Below are 21,116 nucleotides of genomic sequence, written 5' to 3' on the forward strand. Positions count from 1 at the left end.
ACGTTTCGGGCAAAAGCCATAGCCAATCCAGCTGACCTGCACATCTTTGTACTGCAGGGGGAAACCGGAGCACCAGGAGAAAACCCATGCAGACACGGGAAGACGGTACAAACTCCACACAGGCAGTCACGCGAGGGTGGAGTCAAACCCAGGTCCCTGGCACTGTGAGGCAGCAGTGCTAACCACTGAGCCACCATGCTGCCCATTTTCCGAAACGCTCTCAGACAGGAGCATGGATGGGGATTATTAAAGTGCAATTGTTTTTTTCAGTATTTTTAAACTTGCTTGTCAACATGGAGAAAGTCTGACCAATAGTAACTTCAACAACTGTGACAGAAAACACCAACCAATGTAACAACAACATTTACACTTAAACCCTAAACACATTCAGCAGTGAGACAGAGGGCAAGTCAATATAACTGGAAATTTGGTTCAAAGTGAGATATAAATGTGGGTTCAGAGATTGTTTCAGTAACAGTTGCTGCAACATGTTAAGTCTCCAGAGCACGGGTGAGTGAGAGAGGATGACAGGCAGGGGTCAAGAGGTTGACCTGCGGCGAGAACAGTGGCAGAGTAACACCATGAACCATCTCTGACTTTAAAATAGTCTATGATTGATACTGGTGTAAATATAGATTATAATAAAGTGTAAAGAGTGGAGACAGGAGAGTAAGTAGTTCATAATTTAAATATAATACAATAGTGACAGGTGATGTATTGCTGCTGCAGCATATTGGACTGCTGGACTTCAAGGTGACCCAGAGCAAATACCTCTTGAGTAAATGTTAGCTGTTTGAGGAACTTTAGATCCATGTTGGAGAGCTGCAATCTAAACTACAGGCATTGTGCTGCAATCTAAACTACAGGCATTGTGCTGCAATCTAAACTACAGGCATTGTGCCACATCAAGGAGGGGCAATGTTAGCAGTGCTCGAAGAGATGATCAAATTAGGGAACTCATGTTTGGTCTCTGATCATGGACATGACAGGAAGGTATGGTCACCTGGGGTACTATTAGAAGAGTCTTGGCTCCTGCAATTCAATGACAGGTTTCTCACCAATAGGCCCTCCCTTGTTCAAACCTCCAAGGATCTGAGGGGGCTTGTGAGGCTGGAAGTGGCGGGCACAGCCACCTTGAGTGTGTCCCTGAGAGGAGATTACCACAGGGCATGGGTGGGGTTCTCTTCTGGCTGGGTGCCCTTTGGCACTGCCCCATCACCTTGTAAGGAGGGGCACGTGGAGGGCTATTAATTTAGTTAAGCCTTCAGTTTGTTGGTGTTTTCTGATTTGGACAGGCATGATTTCTCTGAGACCTTGGTAGACTTGGGAACATTTCTCTGCAGAGATTGTAGAGATGCTGATGGTACCTGCAAGACAGAAGAGAAAGATGACTTCACGGCCAATGGTTAGAGGTGGTGTGCAGTGAATGAAAGAGACAATGGGGGTGACTGTGAATGCTGTAGAGGAATGAAGAATGGGAGCAGTGCCAGCGAGAGCGTGTGTGGCACTTATCCTGGCAGAGTGGAGAAGCTCATTGACCTTTTTAGGCTTGTTCCTCTGCACTGACATGGGTGGTGACCTGTGACCAGGCTGGCACAGCCTCCTCTGCCAGTCCTTCAGCAAGAGGATGCCCCCTCCTTTGAACCATGCCATCCACTAGGATCGCCGGTGTCTCTGTCACAGAATCACAGTATCATCTCAGACAGTTTCATCAACGAGCAGGGCAGCTTCACAATACCAATGCTTGCCAGGGTGCACTTCTAAAGATGGCACCGGCACATCGGTGGATATCCGGTGGGTGATCCAGGAACCACAGACGGTAACATGGGGCTAGAATTTATTCACTTGTGGGACCTGGGTGTCATTGACTGGCAATTTATTACCCGTCCCTTAACATCCTTGAGAAGGTGGTGGTAAGCTTCCTTCTTGAACCCCTGCAGCCCATGTTCTGTAAGAGGGATAGAGAGGGCTGTAGGAGCTGGTGGAGGGATCCGGGGGGGTGGGGGGGGGTGGTGAAGGGATCAAGGGGGGGAGGCAAGGTTGAGTAAGAGTTAATGAGCTGAGTCTGGTAAGGTACAGTGAGAAATCTCAGAGTCTCATGGTGAGAATTTGCCCCAAAAAACCCAACAGGTACTTGGCCATAAAAATGTAAGGTTCATCCTGTGATGTTTTCCCTATTGAGTTTGCTGTTAAATTTTGGATGTTGGGGCCCTTGTATGTCAGTCTTTACATTGTGATTGGAAGTTCATGCTACCTATTAACAATTCCAGCAGGAGGAAATTTTGACATATTCACCATAAAAGCATAAGTAAATTCAACAACTTCACCATGCAAAAAAAAACATCAGCGATTATACAAGTTCCAAATCAGAAAACAGCAACAAATATAATAACAAATTACAGTCTATTATAAAGGATGTAGTTGCAGAGCATTTAGAAACCTAATCAAACAGGGTCAGCATGACCTCATGAAGTCCCAAATTCATTAACATTTGAGGTAACAAAGAGAATAGATGAAGGGGAACCAGTGGATGTAATACATTTGGATATTCAGAAAGTGTTCTGATAAGATAATGCAATTTGGCTACTTAGGAAGAGCCCATGGCATTGAGATAGCTTATTAGCATGGATAGACTGTTGGCTAACTCATAGAACTAAGAATTGGGATAAGGGGAGCAAATTTGTAACTAGCAGAGTGCCACAGGGATCAGTGCTGGGGCCACAATTATTTACAATTTATATTAATAACTTGAATGAGGAAAGTGAATGTGTTCTAGCCAAGTTTGCAGATGACATAAAAATAGGTGGGAAGGCAGAGTCTACAGAGGGATATAGAGAGGTTGAGTAAGGGGGTAGAATCCTTAGCAGATGACATATAATGTTGGAAATGGAAGGCTGTGTGTTTTGGCAGGAAGAATAGAGGAGCTCAATATTATTTAAATGGTTAAAGATTGCAAAAAGCTACCAAACAGAGGTGTCAGGGTTTCCTCATCCATGAATCATGAAAAGCTAGCATCCAAATTCAACAGTTTAAAAATAAATGAAGGCAAATGGAATGTTGACCTTTATTTTAAAGGAAGAGAAGTATAAAGGTAGGGAGGTTTTGCTAAATATACAAGGCACTAGTCAGACCATAGCTGGAATACTGTGAACAGTTTTGGTGCTCTCATCTAAGGAAAGATATAATGGGCACTGGAGACAGTCCAGAGTTGGTTCACTCAGCTAAGACAGTGTTAAGTATAGGACGCTGAGACAGATTCTTAATCAGTAACGGAATAGAGGGTTATGGGGAAAAGGCAGGGAGGTAGAGTTGACGATTATCAGATCAGCCATGATCTCACATGAATGGTGGACTTGATGGGCTAAATGGCCTACTTTCTGCTCTGAAGTCTCAGCTTCGTCTTTAGAAAGAACTAAGAAATGCAACAACAATCTCATAATCGAAAAGCACCAAACAGTAAGATGTTGCAAAATACCAAGAAATTGCTTTTTTTGGCAATCCTCCCCCCATCACATTTCTTCACATGTGACCACACAGTGTGTGGGATCTTGCTGTGCCCACATGGCCTGCATCTCCCCCTACGCTACACCAATGACCACACCACAAAAATAAAAGTTTGAGTGAAGACCACGGTCGGAGAGGAGGGTGGAGTGGACAGGTAGGACAGTTCAAAAGAGTGGTCCCAAGTGGGAAGGTTGGATCCCGGATAAGGTGTGGGGGGGGGGGCGCAGGGAAGGGGAGATGAGGATACCGGTGAAATTGACATTGATGCCATGTGGTTGGAGGGTCCCAAGGTGGAAGATCAGATCAGCCATGATCTCACATGAATGGTGGACTTGATGGGCTAAATGGCCTACTTTCTGCTCTGAAGTCTCAGCTTCGTCTTTAGAAAGAACTAAGAAATGCAACAACAATCTCATCATCGAAAAGCACCAAACAGTAAGATGTTGCAAAATACCAAGAAATTGCTTTTTTTGGCATCAGGTGGCGAGGATTTGGTAGTGGGGGTGCCCATGACTTGCGAGTCCTTGGCAGAGTGGGCAAGGAAGTGTTCTGCCACGGAGTGGTAGACTATACCTCCTTACACCCTGCCTCCTGTAAAAACACTATCCCTTACTCCCACTTCCTCCGTCTCCACTGCATCTGCTGCCAGGAGGACTGATTTCACCATAGAACATCCCAGATGGCCTCCTTCTTCAAGGACTGTAATTTCCCCTCCGATGTGGGCAACAATGCCCTCCAGTTCATCTCCTCCACTTCCCGGACCTCCACCCTTGAAGCCCACACCTCGAACTGCAACAAGGACAGAAACTACCTGGTCCTCACCTTCCAGCCCACCAACTTCAGTTTACATTGCATCATCGTCCCCATTTCTGCCACTTACAAATGGACCCCACCACCAGACAGATATTTCCCTCCTTCCCCATCTGCATTCTGTAAAGACCATTCCTTCTGCGCCTCTTCTTAGGTCCAAACCCCCAACAACCCACCCTCCCCTCCCAGCACCTTCCCCTGCCACTGCAAGAATTGCAAATCCTGTACACCCACCACCCCACCCCCCTCACCTGCATCCAAGGCCCCAAAGGATCCCTCCACATCCAGCAGAGATTTTCCTGCACATCCAAACAATGCGGTCTCCTCTACATCACGGAGACAGGATGTCAATTTGAGGAACCTTTCAGAGAACATCTCTGGGTCACATGCACTAAACAACCCCAACACTGTGGCCAAACGTTAACTCCCCCTCCCACTCCACCAAGGACATGCAGATCCTGACCCTCCTCCACTGCCAGATTCTAGGCCACTCGATACCTGGAGGAAGAACACCTCATCTTCCGCCTTGGGATCCTCCAACCACATGACATCAATGCTGATTTCACCAGTTTCCTCATCTCCCCTCGTCCCACCTTATCTCAGATTCAACCCTCCAACCCAGCACCACACTCTTGAACCGTCCTATCTGCCCATCTTCCTTCCCTTCTACTCTCTCCACCCTTTGCTCCCACCTATCACCATCACCCCCCCCACCTTGATCTACCTATCATATCCCTAGATACCATCCCCTCAGCCCCTCCCATTTATCTCTCAGACCCCTTGGGGCCACAACACTCCCCTCCCACCCCCCCCCCCCCCCCCCCACCCCACCCCCAATATGCCCGAAATGTTGACTCTCCTGCTCCTTGGATACTGCCTGACCGACTGTGCTTTCCCAGTGCCACACTCTTTCTCCCCACAGATGCTACCAGACCTGCTGAGTTTCACCAGCAATTTCTGTTTTTGTTTCACAAGAAAGGGACAGGAAGCAATACTTGACAAAGGTGTTAAGCTGTTGGGGGAGGTAGGGGGTTGGGATTTGTAGATTTACCTGATCTGAGCTTTGAAAAGTCTTTCACGGCTGAGGGCTGTTAAAATGATCTGCTGAAGTAGATTAGATGATTAGAATGAGGATTTAGTAAAGGGAGGTCATGCCTGACAAACCTGTTGGAATTTTTTGAAGAGGTAACAAGTAGGTTAGACCAGGGAAACCCAGTGGATATGGTCTATCTAGACTTTCAAAAGGCCTTTGATAAGGTGCCATACGGGAGGCTGCTGAGCAAGATGAGGGCCCATGGTGTTCGAGGTGAGCTGCTGGGATGGATTGAGGATTGGCTGTCTGACAGAAGGCAGAGAGTTGGGATAAAAGGTTCTTTTTCAGAATGGCAGCCGGTGACGAGCGGTGTCCCGCTGGGGCCACAGCTGTTCGCATTATATATTAATGATTTGGATGAGGGAACCGGGGGCATTCTAGCAAAGTTTGCCGATGATACGAAGTTAGGTGGACAGGCAGGTAGTACTGAGGAAGTGGGGAGGCTACAGAAGGATCTAGACAGGTTGGGAGAGTGGTCCAGGAAATGGCTGATGGAATTTAACGTGAGCAAGTGCGAGGTCTTGCACTTTGGCAAAAAGAATAAAAGCATGGACTACTTTCTAAATGGTGAGAAAATTAATAAAGCCAAAGCACAAAGGGATCTGGGAGTGCTAGTCGAGGATTCTCTAAAGGTAAACATGCAGGTTGAGTTCGTGATTAAGAAAGTGAATGCAATGTTGTCTCTTATCTCAAGAGGGTTGGAATATAAAAGCAGAGATGTACTACTAAGACTTTATAAAGCTCTGGTTAGGCCCCATTTGGAGTACTGTGTCCAGTTTTGGTCCCCACACCTCAGGAAGGACATACTGGCACTGGAACGTGTCCAGCGGAGATTCACACGGATGATCCCTGGAATGACAGGTCTAGCATATGAGGAACGGCTGAGGATACTGGGATTGTATTTGTTGGAGTTTAGAAGATTAAGGGGAGACTTAATAGAGACGTACAAAATAATACATGGCTTGGAAAAGGTGGATGCTAGGAAATTGTTTCCGTTAGACGAGGAGACTAGGACCCGTGGACACAGCCTTCGAATTAGAGGGGGTCATTTCAGAACAGAAATGCGGAGACATTTCTTCAGCCAGAGAGTGGTGGGCCTGTGGAATTCATTGCCACGGAGTGCAGTGGAAGCCGGGACGCTAAATGTCTTCAAGGCCGAGATGGATAGATTCTTGTTGTCTAGAGGAATTAAGGGCTACGGGGAGAACGCTGTAAGTGGAGCTGAAATGCACATCAGCCATGATTGAATGGCAGAGTGGACTCGATGGGCCGAATGGCCTTAATTCCACTTCTATGTCTTATGGTCTTATTAGATTACTGACGGTGTGGAAACAGGCCCTTCGGCCCAACAAGTGCACACTGACCCTCCGAAGAGCAACCCACCCAGACCCATTCCCCTACATTTACCCCTTCACCTAACACAACGGGCAATTTAACACGGCCAATTCACCTAACCTGCATATTTTTGGACTGTGGTAGGAAACCCACCACGCAGTCTGTCTGGGGCAGGAATTGAACCCGGGTCTCTGGTGCTGTGAGGCAGCAGTGTTAACCACTGTGCCACCATGCCGCCCAGTAGGGCTTGAACAAAACATGATAATGAACCAAAGAAATTGAACTGTGAACGAATGACACCCAGATTCTGAGTCCTCCCATGTGAAGTGACCGGACTGAAGGCTGCAAATCCCCTGGCCTTGAGCCGGATTCTGCTCGACAACTGAATCAAGGGAAAGATTTAATGATCTCCCTCTCCATCTCCCTCCCCACCCTCGGAATAGTCCGCAGGCTCCACTGTGACTCATGCTGAAAACAATGAGCACCGTGACAACCTTGGTCCAAGTTTCACGGTCACTGGTTACAAAGAATGGGGAGCATTCTGCAGTTGCCATGGTGACCATGTGCTTTTTAGAGCTCCACTCTATTTTCCCCTTTTTGACCACAAGTGATTTGAGAATCTGCCTCCGACTGAATAGAGTGATAGTGCTGGACAGAGAATCCACACATCCTGTATTCATCTGAAATCGCTGCAGGTTCGCCATCTCGGAAGTCAGTTTTCCTTCGCATTCAGGTTTGTACTGGGTTTTGTATCTGAAACAACTAGCATTCCCCTGGGACACTCTCCCCACAATAGAAATTAAGTAATTATTCTTATATGGTTGAGCTTAGATCTGAATAATGAGGGACATGTAGAGACCCCCAAGGTCTATTGAGACTAACACACACAATTCTAATAGCTCCACAACACACACGTACACACACACGCACACAACCCGCAACCACCACCCACTAGAAACAGAGGGTCCTCAAGTGCAGGAATGCTTCAGTCCTTACCAGCATAATTATGTTGGGTCAATTAAGCTTGGCACATTTTCGGTTTCAATGTCTTTAACTCAGAGCATCATTGCCCAAAGACACTCAGCATTTGGTGAAACAGTAACAGCGTTCACATATTCAGGTGAGATTTTAAATGTCTCAGGATTTGAGTGAATGAGGAGGTGGGTGGATGGGTAGGTCAATGGGTGAGTGGGTGGGTGAGTTAATTGTATGGGTAGGTGAATAGGTGAGTGAGTGTTTGGTTGGGTTAATTATGTGGGTGAGTGAGTGTGTGGGTGAGTGGGTGAGTGAGTGTGTGTGTTGGTGGGTGGGTGGGTGGGTGCATGGGTGTTAGTTGGGTTAATCGTATGGGTGAGTGAGTGAGGGTGGGTGAGTGAGTGACAGGTGGGTGAGTGAGGGTGAGTGAGTGAGGGTGAGTGAGTGAGGGTGAGTGAGTGAGGGTGAGTGAGTGAGGGTGAGTGAGTGAGGGTGAGTGAGTGAGGGTGAGTGAGTGAGGGTGAGTGAGTGAGGGTGAGTGAGTGAGGGTGAGTGAGTGAGGGTGAGTGAGTGACTGGGCTATGAGTAAGCAGGAGCTTGCACCAGTGAGTGAAGGGAGAGTGAGAACGAGTGAGTGATTGGTTGGTTGTGTGGGGAATCAGGAATATGTATGTGGGTAGCAGGGTTGAGTTGCGAGGGAACCACGGTGTGCAGTTGGTGAGGGGGTGGAGGGTATCGTATGGATTGCAGTGCTCAGGTCGGTTACATAGGCCGATCTCTTTGTTAGATCAGGTGTAAACATTTTTATCCAACTCAAGACGCTGATCCTGAGTGCAGTATCAGAAACATTTGTGGAGGGTCCCGGGGCAACACAGGTCAGAATAACAGAAGCTCAAAGGACAATTTTTTAAAACGTTTCCAGGACAATTTTAACATGCGTCGGACAGGTGTTTCACAGGGCGCTAACACACACTTCCCAACATTACACACAACTGCAAGCATTGGGATATTGTGTTTATCAATAACGTCATCGAGGGCAGCACCTCACTGGGAAATAGGATGGGACAGGTAGAGAGGGAATTGTCAGAGGCTACAGACAGGCCGAGAAGGATTTACCCTTGTCATAGTCACATCAATGTCATTCGAGACCCTGACGACAGGTGTTTTGGTGAGGAGTGTGGGATGCTGATTGGAGGGATTCCGACATGGGAGTTCTGGGAGTGATGAGCTCAAATGTGGGAGGCTTTGGGCCTGAGGAGAGGACATTGTGAACAGGCTCTGGCCCACGTGGGTGGGATGAAAGAGGGGAGAGGTACAAGAAAAAGACATCTCAGAAAATTCCACCTTATGGAGCAGGCCGAGGGAGGCAGCCAGCAAAACAAGTCTCAATTGTGGAGACTAAGAATTACATGAGCTGGTGGAGGGGGGTTGGAAATGCTGAGGTTCTCAAATGAGGAATAGGGAGATGGAAGCAATGTCATCAATGATCGCTAGACTGCTGGGAGACTCTGTGGGATCAACATGGGCGGTGGGGGCAGGAGGTGTTCAGACAGAATGAAGAATGACAGGATTGTGCCAACTTGACTGGCAGTGAGAGGGTGAATAAGGGACTTGTGGTTGCTGTTTATGAAGAAACAGTGTGGAGTGATGTGTTGAGCTGGTGTTCGCCAAGAAAGTCACAGAGGAAAGTTCCCGAAGGCCCTTTTCAGGGGCAGCCAAACTGTCAGCTAAGAGCAGGAAGGTGCCAGAGCTCTAACAGATTGAGGGCAGGGGTTTGGGAATGCAGGGGGGAGTGGGAGGCAAGGAACAAAAGCAGGCACAATGCTCAATGGCAGGAGAAAGGAGTCTGAGAAGGAGAGAGTGAAAATAGGCGAGGAAACTTAAAGTGGAACCGCAAGGGCTGGGTTTGAATCTGGAAGAGGAGAAAGTGGAGAGACTGGTTAAGCTGCAATTGTCAGGACGTGTAGAACAGAGAAGACAGGAGGCCTTGAGAGACTACACAAATTTCACAGTGGGTCAAAGTTGCTCACTACCACCTTACAATGAAATGTACGCTGGGACAGAGATGATCCTACTTCCCAAATCAGATGGTCAACAGAGAAAATAAAATACTGAACTGAAAAGGTTAGAGTTCTTATTTAAAGCAGTAGGTTATTAACGTGCTCCATCGTTTAATTTTTCAGACTGTCTGGATCTGATATTATGAACGATTTGTGTGATTCTCTACCGCCTAAGACTGGGTAAGGTGGGAAGATCTGGTCATAATCTCTTCAGAAAGATTTTTGCCTGGTCAAGTCACAACTTAGGGAGGGAGGGGCCATTTGAGACTGAGGTGAGGAGGAATTTCTTCAATCTCATGAGGCATGTGAGCCTTTGGATATCTGCAGACCAGAGAGTTACGAATGGTCAATAATTAACTGTACTCAGGACATGGATCGGTAGAGCTTTGTTTAATAAAGGGAACCATGGGCTCTGCGTGGATACAGAAGGTTAGCTGTAAGCGTATTGACTGGCAGAACAGCTGACTGTGGGAGCAACTTACTGCAGATGCTGGAGTCTGTACTGAAAACAAAAAAAAATGCTGGAAATCACAGCTGGTCAGGCAGCATCCGTGGGGAGGGAGAGAGAGAGAGAGAGAGAGAGAGCAAGCTAATGTTGCAAGTCTAAATAACTGTTCATCAGAGCTGACTTGAAATGTTAGCTTGCTCTCTCTCCAAGGGTGCTGTCTGACCCACTGTGATGTCCAGCAGTTTTTGGTTTCAGCCAACAGTAGGCATGAGGCTTACTCCTGCTCCTGTTTCTTATTTCTTGGAGTAACCATTCCTACAGAGTCTTTGTGACTAACGGGGGGAGTGAAGTTATTTAATCAGTGCAGACACGCGGAATATTTGATTCTCAAACTTCACCCAGTGGTTTTCACACACTGACCACAGAGCTGGAGTCAAAGCTGGGAGGTACTTTGGGAAGAGTGCAAGAGGGACACTTTTAGTTCCTTTTTAATGCAAAACATGACAGTGTCTGCATTTCTACAAAACAGTGACGGTAATAAAACTGCACACAAAAAAATGGCTTATTTGAAGCTATGTGCACATTACTAGAGTCATAGAGATGTACAGCATGGAAACAGACCTTTCATTCCAACGCGTACACACTGACCAGATTTCCTCAATTAATCCAGTCTCATTTGCCAGCATTTGGCCCATATCCATCCAAACCCTTCATATTTATACACCCATCCAGATGCCTTTTAAATGTTGTAATTATACCAGCCTCCACCACTTCCTCTGGCAGCTCATTCCATACATGCACCACCCTCTACATGAAAAGGTTGCCTCTTAGATTCCTTCTAAATCTTTTCCCTTTCACCTTAAACCTAGACCCTCTAGTTCTGGACTTCCCACAACTCGGGGAAAACTCCTAGTCTACTTACCCTATCCATGCCCCTCATGATTTTATAAACCTCTAAGGTCACCCCTCAGCCTCCGACGCTCCAGGGAAAACAGCCCCAGCCTGTTCAGCCTCTCCCTATAGCTCAGATCCTCCAACCCTGGCAACATCCTCGTAAATCTTTTCTGAGCCCTTTCAAGATTGACAACGTCCTTCTGATAGGAAGGAGACCAGAATTGCACACAATATTCCAAAAGAGCCCTTACCAATGTCCTGTACAGCCACAACATGACCTCCCAACTCCTATACTCAATACTCTGACCAAGAAAGGAAAGCACACCCAACGCCTTCTTCACTACCCTATCTGCCTGTAAAATGCAGAGAAAATCAGATATTCCTTCTGTCTGCTGTAAAAATAATTTCTTCTTGGGGGTTATGTCACATTTAAGAACTATTGCCTCTCTTGAAAATTTGGACATTATTCTATCTCAAAGACACATATGTATGAATTCGACAGATTTTGCTGTGGTTTCATTCCCGGGAATTGGAGTAGTTGGTCAGTAGCTTATAGGATGCTCCAACTAGGTCCGAACAGGTTGATTTAAAATAGGGTGAGTTATCTCAGTTGACTAACTGGCTGGCTGGTTTGTGACGCCAACAGCACAGGTTCAATTCCTGTATCGGCCAAGGTCACTGTCAAAGCCCTACTCTCTCAACTTCACTGGAGCTATGGTGACCCCAATCCCACTCGCTAATGAGACCAGGGCTATGACCAATCTCACTTTGCCATGTTGAATTGGAGCAGAAGTGCTTAGTTCAGCTTTTCAAGGTCATTGGAAGTGTCCATTAGGAATGTTAAATAAAAACTGAAAGAACTGCAGACGCTGTAGATCAAAAACAAAAACAGAAATTGCTGGAAAAGCTCAGCAGGTCTGGCAGAACCTGAGGGAAGAAATCTGAGTTAACGTTTTGGGTTAAGTGACCCTCCCTCAGAACCCTTCCCCAGTTCACTCTGATCTCTCTCTACAGATGCTGCCAGACGTGCTGAGCTGTTCCAGTAATTTCCGTTTTGATTTCCATTAAGAATATGTTATGATCACAGGTGATGGAAGAACTGAACCAGTCACATCCCTGAATGGAATCTAACTTGATAGGTTTTTTTTTGTTTTTTTTTAATAAAGAAAAGTTATTAAAATAGCTGCCAGTCACTGAAATAGCTAGTGAAACGTGTTTAACAACAGACCAGAAGTTTATTACATAAAAGACAAAAATATTAACAAAAAGCCCAAACTACCTATTTGTAGAAGACAGTTTAGAAAAGTTGTAATATGGAAAGCAAAGCACAATAAAGTCTCCATTATTTGGTTCTCCGTTCTCCAGAATTGTCATACAGAGGAAGTTTCCTCACCCCGGGACTGGTTAATTGGTCACCTCTCTCTCCTTCCAATCAAACCTTGCAGACGGTATTTATAAGCAATCCTGTCCACTACCAGCACAGTCATGTACCCCCCCCACCCCCGCACCCCGGCCCCCCCCCCCCCCCCCACAAACTGGGCAGATTACTGAAACGCTTTCCTGACAGTAGCCATTTAGAGATTCAAATCCCGAGAAAGTACGTCCCATCTCAGCTCCTGAGGATGCTACTTCACTGATTTCTGACTGTTTCGTTCCTGTGGAGCATGGGGACAATTCAATGAGTCCTTTCCAACTCCACTGACAGGACTGCTTTACAAATCTGGCAGCCTAAATCTTCTCAGTTCTAACGGCCTGCAGATTTCTGACCAAACTCTCCTGGTTTGCAAGTTTGACAGCTACCCATTTGCTGTGGTAGATGTATTTTATCTGACCTGTTTTACATTCCCGCAAGGAGAAAAGAATCTAAACTAGCTTCTGACCCCAGTCACGGCTCTTCCAAACCACCTTAAAAATTATCAGTCTGGGTTTTTTAAAAATAAAAATCAGCCCTTGATTATTCTGACATGAAAATAAGCCTTTGATGTTTACCACCTCTTGTAAACCACCAACATATTAAGCAATTGTTCAGCAATACTCCGATGGGTCTACATATATTTGCTGCCTGAGGCAGAGTCAGTGTTTCAAATCCAATACAGTCAGACTTTTCTTCAGAACTTAACTCTGTTTCTCTCTCCACAGTCCTGTTGAGTTTCTCCAGCATTCTCTGTCTTTGTTCCAGAAGGTTGCATTTCACAGCTTCCCTTTTCGTTGCTTCGTCTGCAGCACGACAGAAAACGCTGTGGAGATGTGTAAAAAATGTGGGAGAGGCATGACGTTCCCAGAATTGTACAAGGTAAGAGATCAGTTATGCGCACAGACCCACAAATCTGTAGTGTGGCAAGCTGCAGGAGGTTCCATGTGTGAATGGTGACAATTAAGTTCAGCACTTCAGTACCTGGCCAGAGAGGAATTAGTGGGCTCATACAGCATGGTCAACTCATCCATGCCAACCAAGTTTCCCCAACTAAACAGTCCCACTTGCCTGCATTTGGCCAATAACCCGCTAAACCTTTCCTATTTGTTACCTGTCCAAAGGTCTTTTCAAATGTACCTGTACTTACCACTTCCTCTGGCAGCTCATTCCACATATGAATCACTGTGTGAAAATGTTACCCCTCTGGTTCCTTTCACATTTTTCTCCTCCCTCCTTAAAAATATGTCCCTAGCTTTGAACTCCCCAAAATCTAGGAAAAAGACCTTTGCTGTTCACCATATCTATGCCACTCGTGATTTCATAAACCTCTATGAAGGTCACCCCCTCAACCTCCTACACTCCAGTGAAAAACGTCCCATCCTATCCAGCCTCTCCTTATAACTTAAACCCTCCATTCTCTGCAATATCCTGAATGCCTTCTTAACCACCCTGTCTACTTGCAAAAGAACGTTCAAAGAACCATGTACCTGAAACCCTAGGTCTGTCTGTTAGACAACACTACCCAGGACCCCACCATTACTTGTGTAAGTCCTGCCCATGTCTGTTTTTCCAAAATGCAATACCCTGCATTTACCCAAATTAAACTCCTTCTGCTGCCACTCAGCCCCTTGGCCCAATTAAATCAAGATTCTGTTGTACACTTAGATAACCCTCTTCACTGCTGTCTATACCTTTATCATCAACTTTGGTGTCATCGGCAAACTTACAAACCATGCCTCCTAAATGCTCATCCAAATCATTTCTATAAGTGACAACAGTGGACCCAGCACCAATCCCTGCAGAGCACTGCTGGTCTCAGTCCTCGAATCCAAAAAACAACCCTCCACCACCATCCTCTTTCTCCTACCATCAAGCCAATTTTGCATCCAATTGGTAAGCTCTCCCTTAATCCCATGTGATCAAACTTTACTAATCAGTCTACCATCAAAGGCTTGACTAAAGTTTATGTAGATGTCTGTGGCTCTATCCTGATTATTCATTTTGGCTATGTCCTCAAAAAACTCAATTAATTTTGTGAGCTATGATTTCTCACGCTCAAAGCCTTGCTAACGATCCCTGATCAGTTCTTGCCTCTCCAAATGCTTTTAAATTCTATCTCTCAGAACCCCTCCAATAACTTACCAGCACTGAGGTCAGACTCACTGGGCTGTGGTTCCCACGGCTTCTCCTTACAGCCTTTCTTAAATAAAAGGCATAACATTGGCCATCCTTTAGTCCTCCAGCACCTCACTCGTGGCTCTAGATTTTACAAATGTGTCTGCTGGGGGCCCCGTAATTTCTTTCCTAACTTCCCATAACATATATTTTATCAGGTCCCGGAGACCTATCCACCTTCGTAATCTTTGAGACCCCCAGTAACACCTCTTCTGTAATGTGGACTGTTTTCAAGACATCAATATTTATTTTTCCCAAGCTCCCTAGCCTCCATGTCTTTCTCCACAGTAAATACTAGCATGAAATATTCATTTAGTGTCTCTCCCCTTTCCTGTGGTCCCATATAGAGATGACCTCGTTGATCCTTAAGGGGCCGTATTGTCTCCCTAGTTACTGTTTTGTTTTTAATGTACTTGAAGAATCTGTTTGGATTGTCCATAACCTCACCTATCAAGGAGATCTCTTATCCCCCTTTTGCCCTCCTGATTTCCCTCACGATTTGCCCTACACCTCTTATACTCTTTAAAAATTCTCAAAATTTGAATGAGGAAAACCAGAAAAAAATACAAGATAACCAACATTAGCAAGAGAACAATATGATAATAGTGTGCCACCCAGTTAAAAAGAGACAGAGTGGTTTTATTTTTCCAAGTGTCACAAGAATTTGGAACTCTCCTGGAAAAGTGATGGGAGCAGAGTTGTTGAATATTTTTAGGACAGAGGTGGATAGGTGCTCTAGTACTTGTCATAAATAAACAGAATGATGGCAATATTTATCTTAGTATCCCTGTAAAAATGTCTAATCAGTCAAGCCCAGGTTATTTGGAAGTGTTGCTGAGACTGAGGTCAAAATGGAGCTTCACTTTTTGAGTTCAGGCCCTCTGTGTGGGACATTGATGAAACATGGTCAGTTTGAACTGATGTTTTAAGACAGCAGATACACAAAGATGTTCATTTTACACAGAAAGGGGAAGCAATCGTCATTGCACCAGGATATGAGTTATCACGTACCAAAAGTAACATTGCTGTCCACCTGTGTGATGAATTCTTCAATCGGATTCAATCTCCGAAGTCACTTGTTTCAAGGTAACCTCACTATAAATTGTTGAACTTCTTATTGTGGAAGGAGATGGGGAGAAAGAGAGTAAGTTGTGGGGTTTGATTTGTAACATGCATTGAAAAACATATGCAAACTGTTGTGCTGCGAAATAGCTCAATCGAGGCTATCTTCAAACAGCTGCATCTCTTAAGCAATTCATTTCATACAGCTTGCTTTACCTTGTGGTGTATAGCCTGTTCTTGTCTCCCTGTACTGTACACCTTGCTGTACCGTCCCACTCTCCCTGTACTGTACACCTTGCTGTACCTGTCCCACTCTCCCTGTACTGTACACCTTGCTGTACCTGTTCCGGTCTCCCTGTACTGTACACTTTGCTGTACCTGTCCCACTCTCCCTGTACTGTACACCTTGCTGTACCTGTCCCGGTCTCCCTGTACTGTACACTTTGCTGTACCTGTCCCACTCTCCCTGTACTGTACACCTTGCTGTACCTGTCCCGGTCTCCCTGTACTGTACACTTTGCTGTACCTGTCCCACTCTCCCTGTACTGTACACCTTGCTGTACCTATCCCAGACTCCCTGTACTGTACACCTTGCTGTACCTGTCCTGGTCTCCCTGTACTGTACACCTTGCTGTACCTGTCCTGGTCTCCCTGTACTGTACACCTTGCTGTACCTGTCCTGGTCTCCCTGTACTGTACACCTTGCTGTACCTATCCCAGACTCCCTGTACTGTACACCTTGCTGTACCTGACCCGGTCTCCCTGTACTGTACACCTTGCTGTACCTATCCCAGACTCCCTGTACTGTACACCTTGCTGTACCTGTCCCGGTCTCCCTGGACTGTACACCTTGCTGTACCTATCCCGGTCTCCCTGTACTGTACACCTTGCTATACCTATCCCAGACTCCCTGGACTGTACACCTTGCTGTACCTGTCCCGGTCTCCCTGGACTGTACACCTTGCTGTACCTATCCCGGTCTCCCTGTACTGTACACCTTGCTATACCTATCCCAGACTCCCTGTACTGTACACCTTGCTGTACCTGTCCCGGTCTCCCTGGACTGTACACCTTGCTGTACCTGTCCCACTCTCCCTGTACTGTACACCTTGCTGTACCTGTCCCGGTCTCCCTGTACTGTACACCTTGCTGTACCTGTCCCACTCTCCCTGTACTGTACACCTTGCTGTACCTGTCCCAGTTTGCTTTATGTTTCCATCTCCATTTGCTTGCTATATCTGTCTAAGCTCTGCACTTGCACTTACTAATTATTGGAGTTCAATTCATATGATGTGTTAACTTGTCCTGTCTTGTCCAGGCTATGTTTCATTCATCGTGTTTTAAATTATGGTCTTTCAGGTTCTGTGAAGAGGATCCAGAGTGTCTCTGGTTTCTGTAGCTGGCGGTTTGATGTTATTTCCATTGCAGAATCGCGATATTACAGAGGATTAGAGTTTATAACTAGTACCCTAGATTTACTTTCTACCATTAATTCTTTGTTTTTAAATTAACTTTTCAGGCCTCCATCTGAAAGCCAGACGTGAGTGTTTGTATGGAGAACAACTCTGACTCAACAAATTGAATTCCATTAATCAATCTCCCTCTTCCACCAGATTCTGAAATTATATTAAAACGATGTCAGTAGTTTTGGGTATGAAATTGACTTGTGAGTCAAAGGCTGATAGGAGAGGGGGGGGAATAACTATTTTTCTCACTGGACAGAAGAATGCAGTGGGTTTCCCAAGGATTGGTATTAATACAAATGCTTTGCTTATAAATGGTCTTGATTTCTGTGTATAGAGTACAGTTTCAAAGTTCCTGAATAATTCAGAACATCACAGTACAGGAATTAAGTTGTAATAGTAGTGGATATCAGGAGGACAGAGAGAGACTGACGACCTGGGCAATAAATGGCAAATGCCAATATATGTGCGTAACTAGAGCAATGATATAGAATCACAGGATCCCTACAGAGAGGGAAAAGACCATTCAGCCCATCGAATCCACACCGACCCTCCAAAGCGCATCTCACCCAGATCCATTCCCCTACCTTATAACCATGCATTTCCCACAGCTAATCCACCCAACCTACACATCCCTGGATACTATGGGACAACTTATCATGGCCAGTCCACTTAACCTGCACAGTTTTGGACTGTGGGAAGGAACCAGAGAACCTGGAGGAAACCCACACAAACACAGGGAGAATGTGCAAACTCCACACACATACAGTCGCCTGAGGCAAGAATCGAACCTGGGTCCCTGACACTGACAGGGAGCAGTACTAGCCACTGTACCATTAAGAAGAGCAGTATAATCAAACTGCTCCTATTTTCAGAGGAATGTGGGAATAGAGGCTCCTGGGATTGGGATGGGGACTGCTGTGTATTCCCAAATCTTTGACAGTGGCAGACCACATGATAACAAAAGCACACGGATAACTAAGTGTTTTAAAGGGCTTTTAAGAATAAAAACAAGGAAGTCACACTAAACTTACATAAGCGTCTGGTGGATCTCAGCCCAGTTGTGGTCCTGGCACATTAGGAAGCAATGTCATGGATCGGGAGAGTTAAGAGTTTTTTCCCCTCTGGCAAGTGGATCAGACTGTTCAGATATAAAATAATTTGCAAAGAATTAGTGGAGAAACAAGAAGAAACTTCCCGAGAGTGTTAATAAGACCTGGAATGCGAGAGCTGAAATGGAGATAGAAACAGACTCCACAGGAATGTTTGAAAGGTAACTAATTAAGTACCTGGAGAAGGCTAATTTGATAAATTATAAAGAAGCTGGAGTGAGCAACTAAGTTGGCTAGCTCTTTCAAAATTCCATTCTAGTTATGATGAATTGAATGACCTCCTTACGACTCAAAGCGATCAACTATTCAACTACTCCAATGATAGCCAGTTCAGCCTTACCATCCTTTCTGTAGATCTCTCCCCTTTCTCTGGGTTAGCTAACATCCAGCTCTCCATGCCGACTTAACTACCTCGGCCCTGAATTTTTGAATTCCTTCTTTCAACCTCTAGCCTCATCTCCTAATTTTAAGACAGTCTTTAACTCCTTCCTAGTTGACCGAACCATCCCAAGATCTCCTTCTACTGCTCAGTTTATTTTTTTTAAACCCGATTGTGCAGCTATGAAACATCTCGAGTTGTTTTACTACTGGAAAAGAGTTATACCAACAATAAGATTCTATTAACAATTGGTAAAGAACAAGCCAACTTTGCTTCCTGCAATGAGTTGAAGCCCATTTCAGCTGCACTCAGTTTCCTCAGTGTAGACCAAGGACTGAATGATGCCGGAGCCAACTTGTTGCATTGTTTCTCTCTCTCTCTCTCTCTCAGGTTTTCATTCACTTCATGCCCTGACCCATTGACCTCCAACAGGTCAATTAGTCCACATTTTCTTGGCACTACACTGTGTACGTTGTGGTCAAAGTGGGATCCACCTGAACATTGCCTTAAAGTGGTTTGAGGGCTTTTGCCCCTCTCATGTGTAGCTCAGATTCTACTTGGACCTAAGATTTCTGATCAAACTGCCTTGAAATCCGCAGCCTTGATTAAATATACGAATTGTGTACTTTCCAGAGAGCAGCTGGTCACCGACCTACAGAAGCAGATCACCGAGCTGGTGAACTTACTGGAACAGGAAAGTCTCAAGCAAATGAGCATCGTAAACAGGGTGAGTTAAAGAGCTCTCCACCTCGATGTGAACATAAGGACCAGACTCCGCTGTGCCTCAGTTCAGAGCCAAGGATGGCAGTGCTGAGGCATGAAATACTCACCATCTTATACAGACTCGCAGTTCCCCTCTATGGACTGTAATGTCATTGTTTAAAGGGATTTTGTCAATTGGTAAAAGTAAGAGTCAGTCTTTTCTACAGAAGGGATAAGAGCCAGATCCGCTCAACTATGGATGGGCAAGTGTTTGACCCACTTCCGATTTAGGATTTCCACTTCCATATTCTGAGCAGTCCTAGGAAGTAGAGGATAGATCTCCCCATTTGAATGCTTGTTTGACATGGAGTAGGATAAATTTCTTGTGGGCAAAGGCTCTCGTAATATGGATTGGGAACCCTCAATCCATACGGGGCTAATTACTCTTTCTGTTGACAAGGTAATTTTAGCTAAAGTCTGCAAAGGACCATGGGTATTTCTCTCCAAGCTGGAGGGGTACCACTCCAGATCAGGCATGGAACAAGGAGAGGAAGCCCACCTCCATGAGCTGCCACAGCCAGTTTCAGAATTGGACCTGCTCCTGGCATCATTCTGTATTACAATCTAGTCATCTAGCCAACATAACTAATTGACACATGGAAGGTCAATCACCATTGTAGCTTGTCAGACTATTAACCAGTCTGTAAATCCTTCCACTGCTTCATTCCCCTCTTCAGGTGTGTGGAGGTATGGAAATTAAGTATTACTTAACAGTATCTCCGCTGTTAACTCTACCAAGGTGTCATAATGAAGGATAATCTGTTGCAATTATTTGATACCCATTTGCCATCCTGATCAAATTGGTACAAAATCTGAGAGAAACACAATGATTAGAACATGAAATTCACTATCACAGACTGAGGCGAACAGCAATGATACCTGTAAGGGAAGCTAAGTATGTACACAAGGGTAAAAGGAACACATGGTTACCTCTCCAGTCTGGAAACCTATTGTTCAGAAGCACTAGTTGCCAGTGTATGTTTTGAGCAACCACTTTCTTTTATGCCCTTCCAACCATTTGTAAAACAAAACAACACATGAAATCTTCTGTTGCCCCAAAATCATGGGCATTAGTGAATGACTAATTCAATTCTGTAAAGCCAAAAATTCCAAAATCCAGTTGATTGGTCCCAAAGACTCCAAACTGGAGATCTTACAGCCTATAAGGATATGCTGATAATCATCTGTATTACCATCATTCAATTTGCCTCCATCAACACCCTGGAAAACACTATTGATTGGAAACCTAACCAAGCTAATCCCGTAAATATTGTACCTGTATTGAACAGGTCAAATACTGCGTATTCTGTGACAAGTACCTCACTCCCTGCCAAAGCCTTTTCACTATCTACAAAGTCTCAAGCGTAAGAGAATACTTTCCATCTTTCTCACTGAGCACTAAACACAAAAAGAAGCTTGGCACATTCTAAGACACAGCAGCTCAAGAGATTGGCATCACCTCCATCATTGGCACACCATGGCTGGGTACATACCAGCTACCAAATAAACCTGAGCAACTCAACAGAATCGTCCAAACCATGATCTCTACCACCAATAAGAATAAGGCCAGTGGGCAACATTTTAGCACCATCATCTGGAAGTTCCCTCCAAGCCACACACCACAATGACC

The 21,116-nt window shown here is 45.3% G+C and overlaps 1 protein-coding gene across 12 annotated transcripts in view; it reads left to right on the forward strand.

The window, feature by feature from the left end:
* The first annotated feature begins 7,291 nt into the window (after window positions 1-7,291).
* LOC140481897 (flagellum-associated coiled-coil domain-containing protein 1-like) overlaps window positions 7,292-21,116 on the forward strand; it is a 37,676-nt gene continuing 23,851 nt past the window's right edge. For 3 of the 12 annotated variants that reach the window (XM_072578541.1, XM_072578546.1, XM_072578551.1), the window contains exons 1-6: window positions 7,292-7,475; window positions 9,901-9,957; window positions 13,343-13,412; window positions 15,673-15,794; window positions 17,290-17,310; window positions 19,358-19,451. In XM_072578541.1, coding sequence (XP_072434642.1) covers window positions 9,920-9,957; window positions 13,343-13,412; window positions 15,673-15,794; window positions 17,290-17,310; window positions 19,358-19,451 — 345 coding nt within the window. In that variant the 5' untranslated portion in view covers window positions 7,292-7,475; window positions 9,901-9,919. The other 9 variants (XM_072578552.1, XM_072578547.1, XM_072578549.1 and 6 more) reach the window with 9 other exon arrangements.

This window comes from Chiloscyllium punctatum, chromosome 10 (assembly GCF_047496795.1).
Source record: "Chiloscyllium punctatum isolate Juve2018m chromosome 10, sChiPun1.3, whole genome shotgun sequence".
Taxonomy (NCBI): domain Eukaryota; kingdom Metazoa; phylum Chordata; class Chondrichthyes; order Orectolobiformes; family Hemiscylliidae; genus Chiloscyllium; species Chiloscyllium punctatum.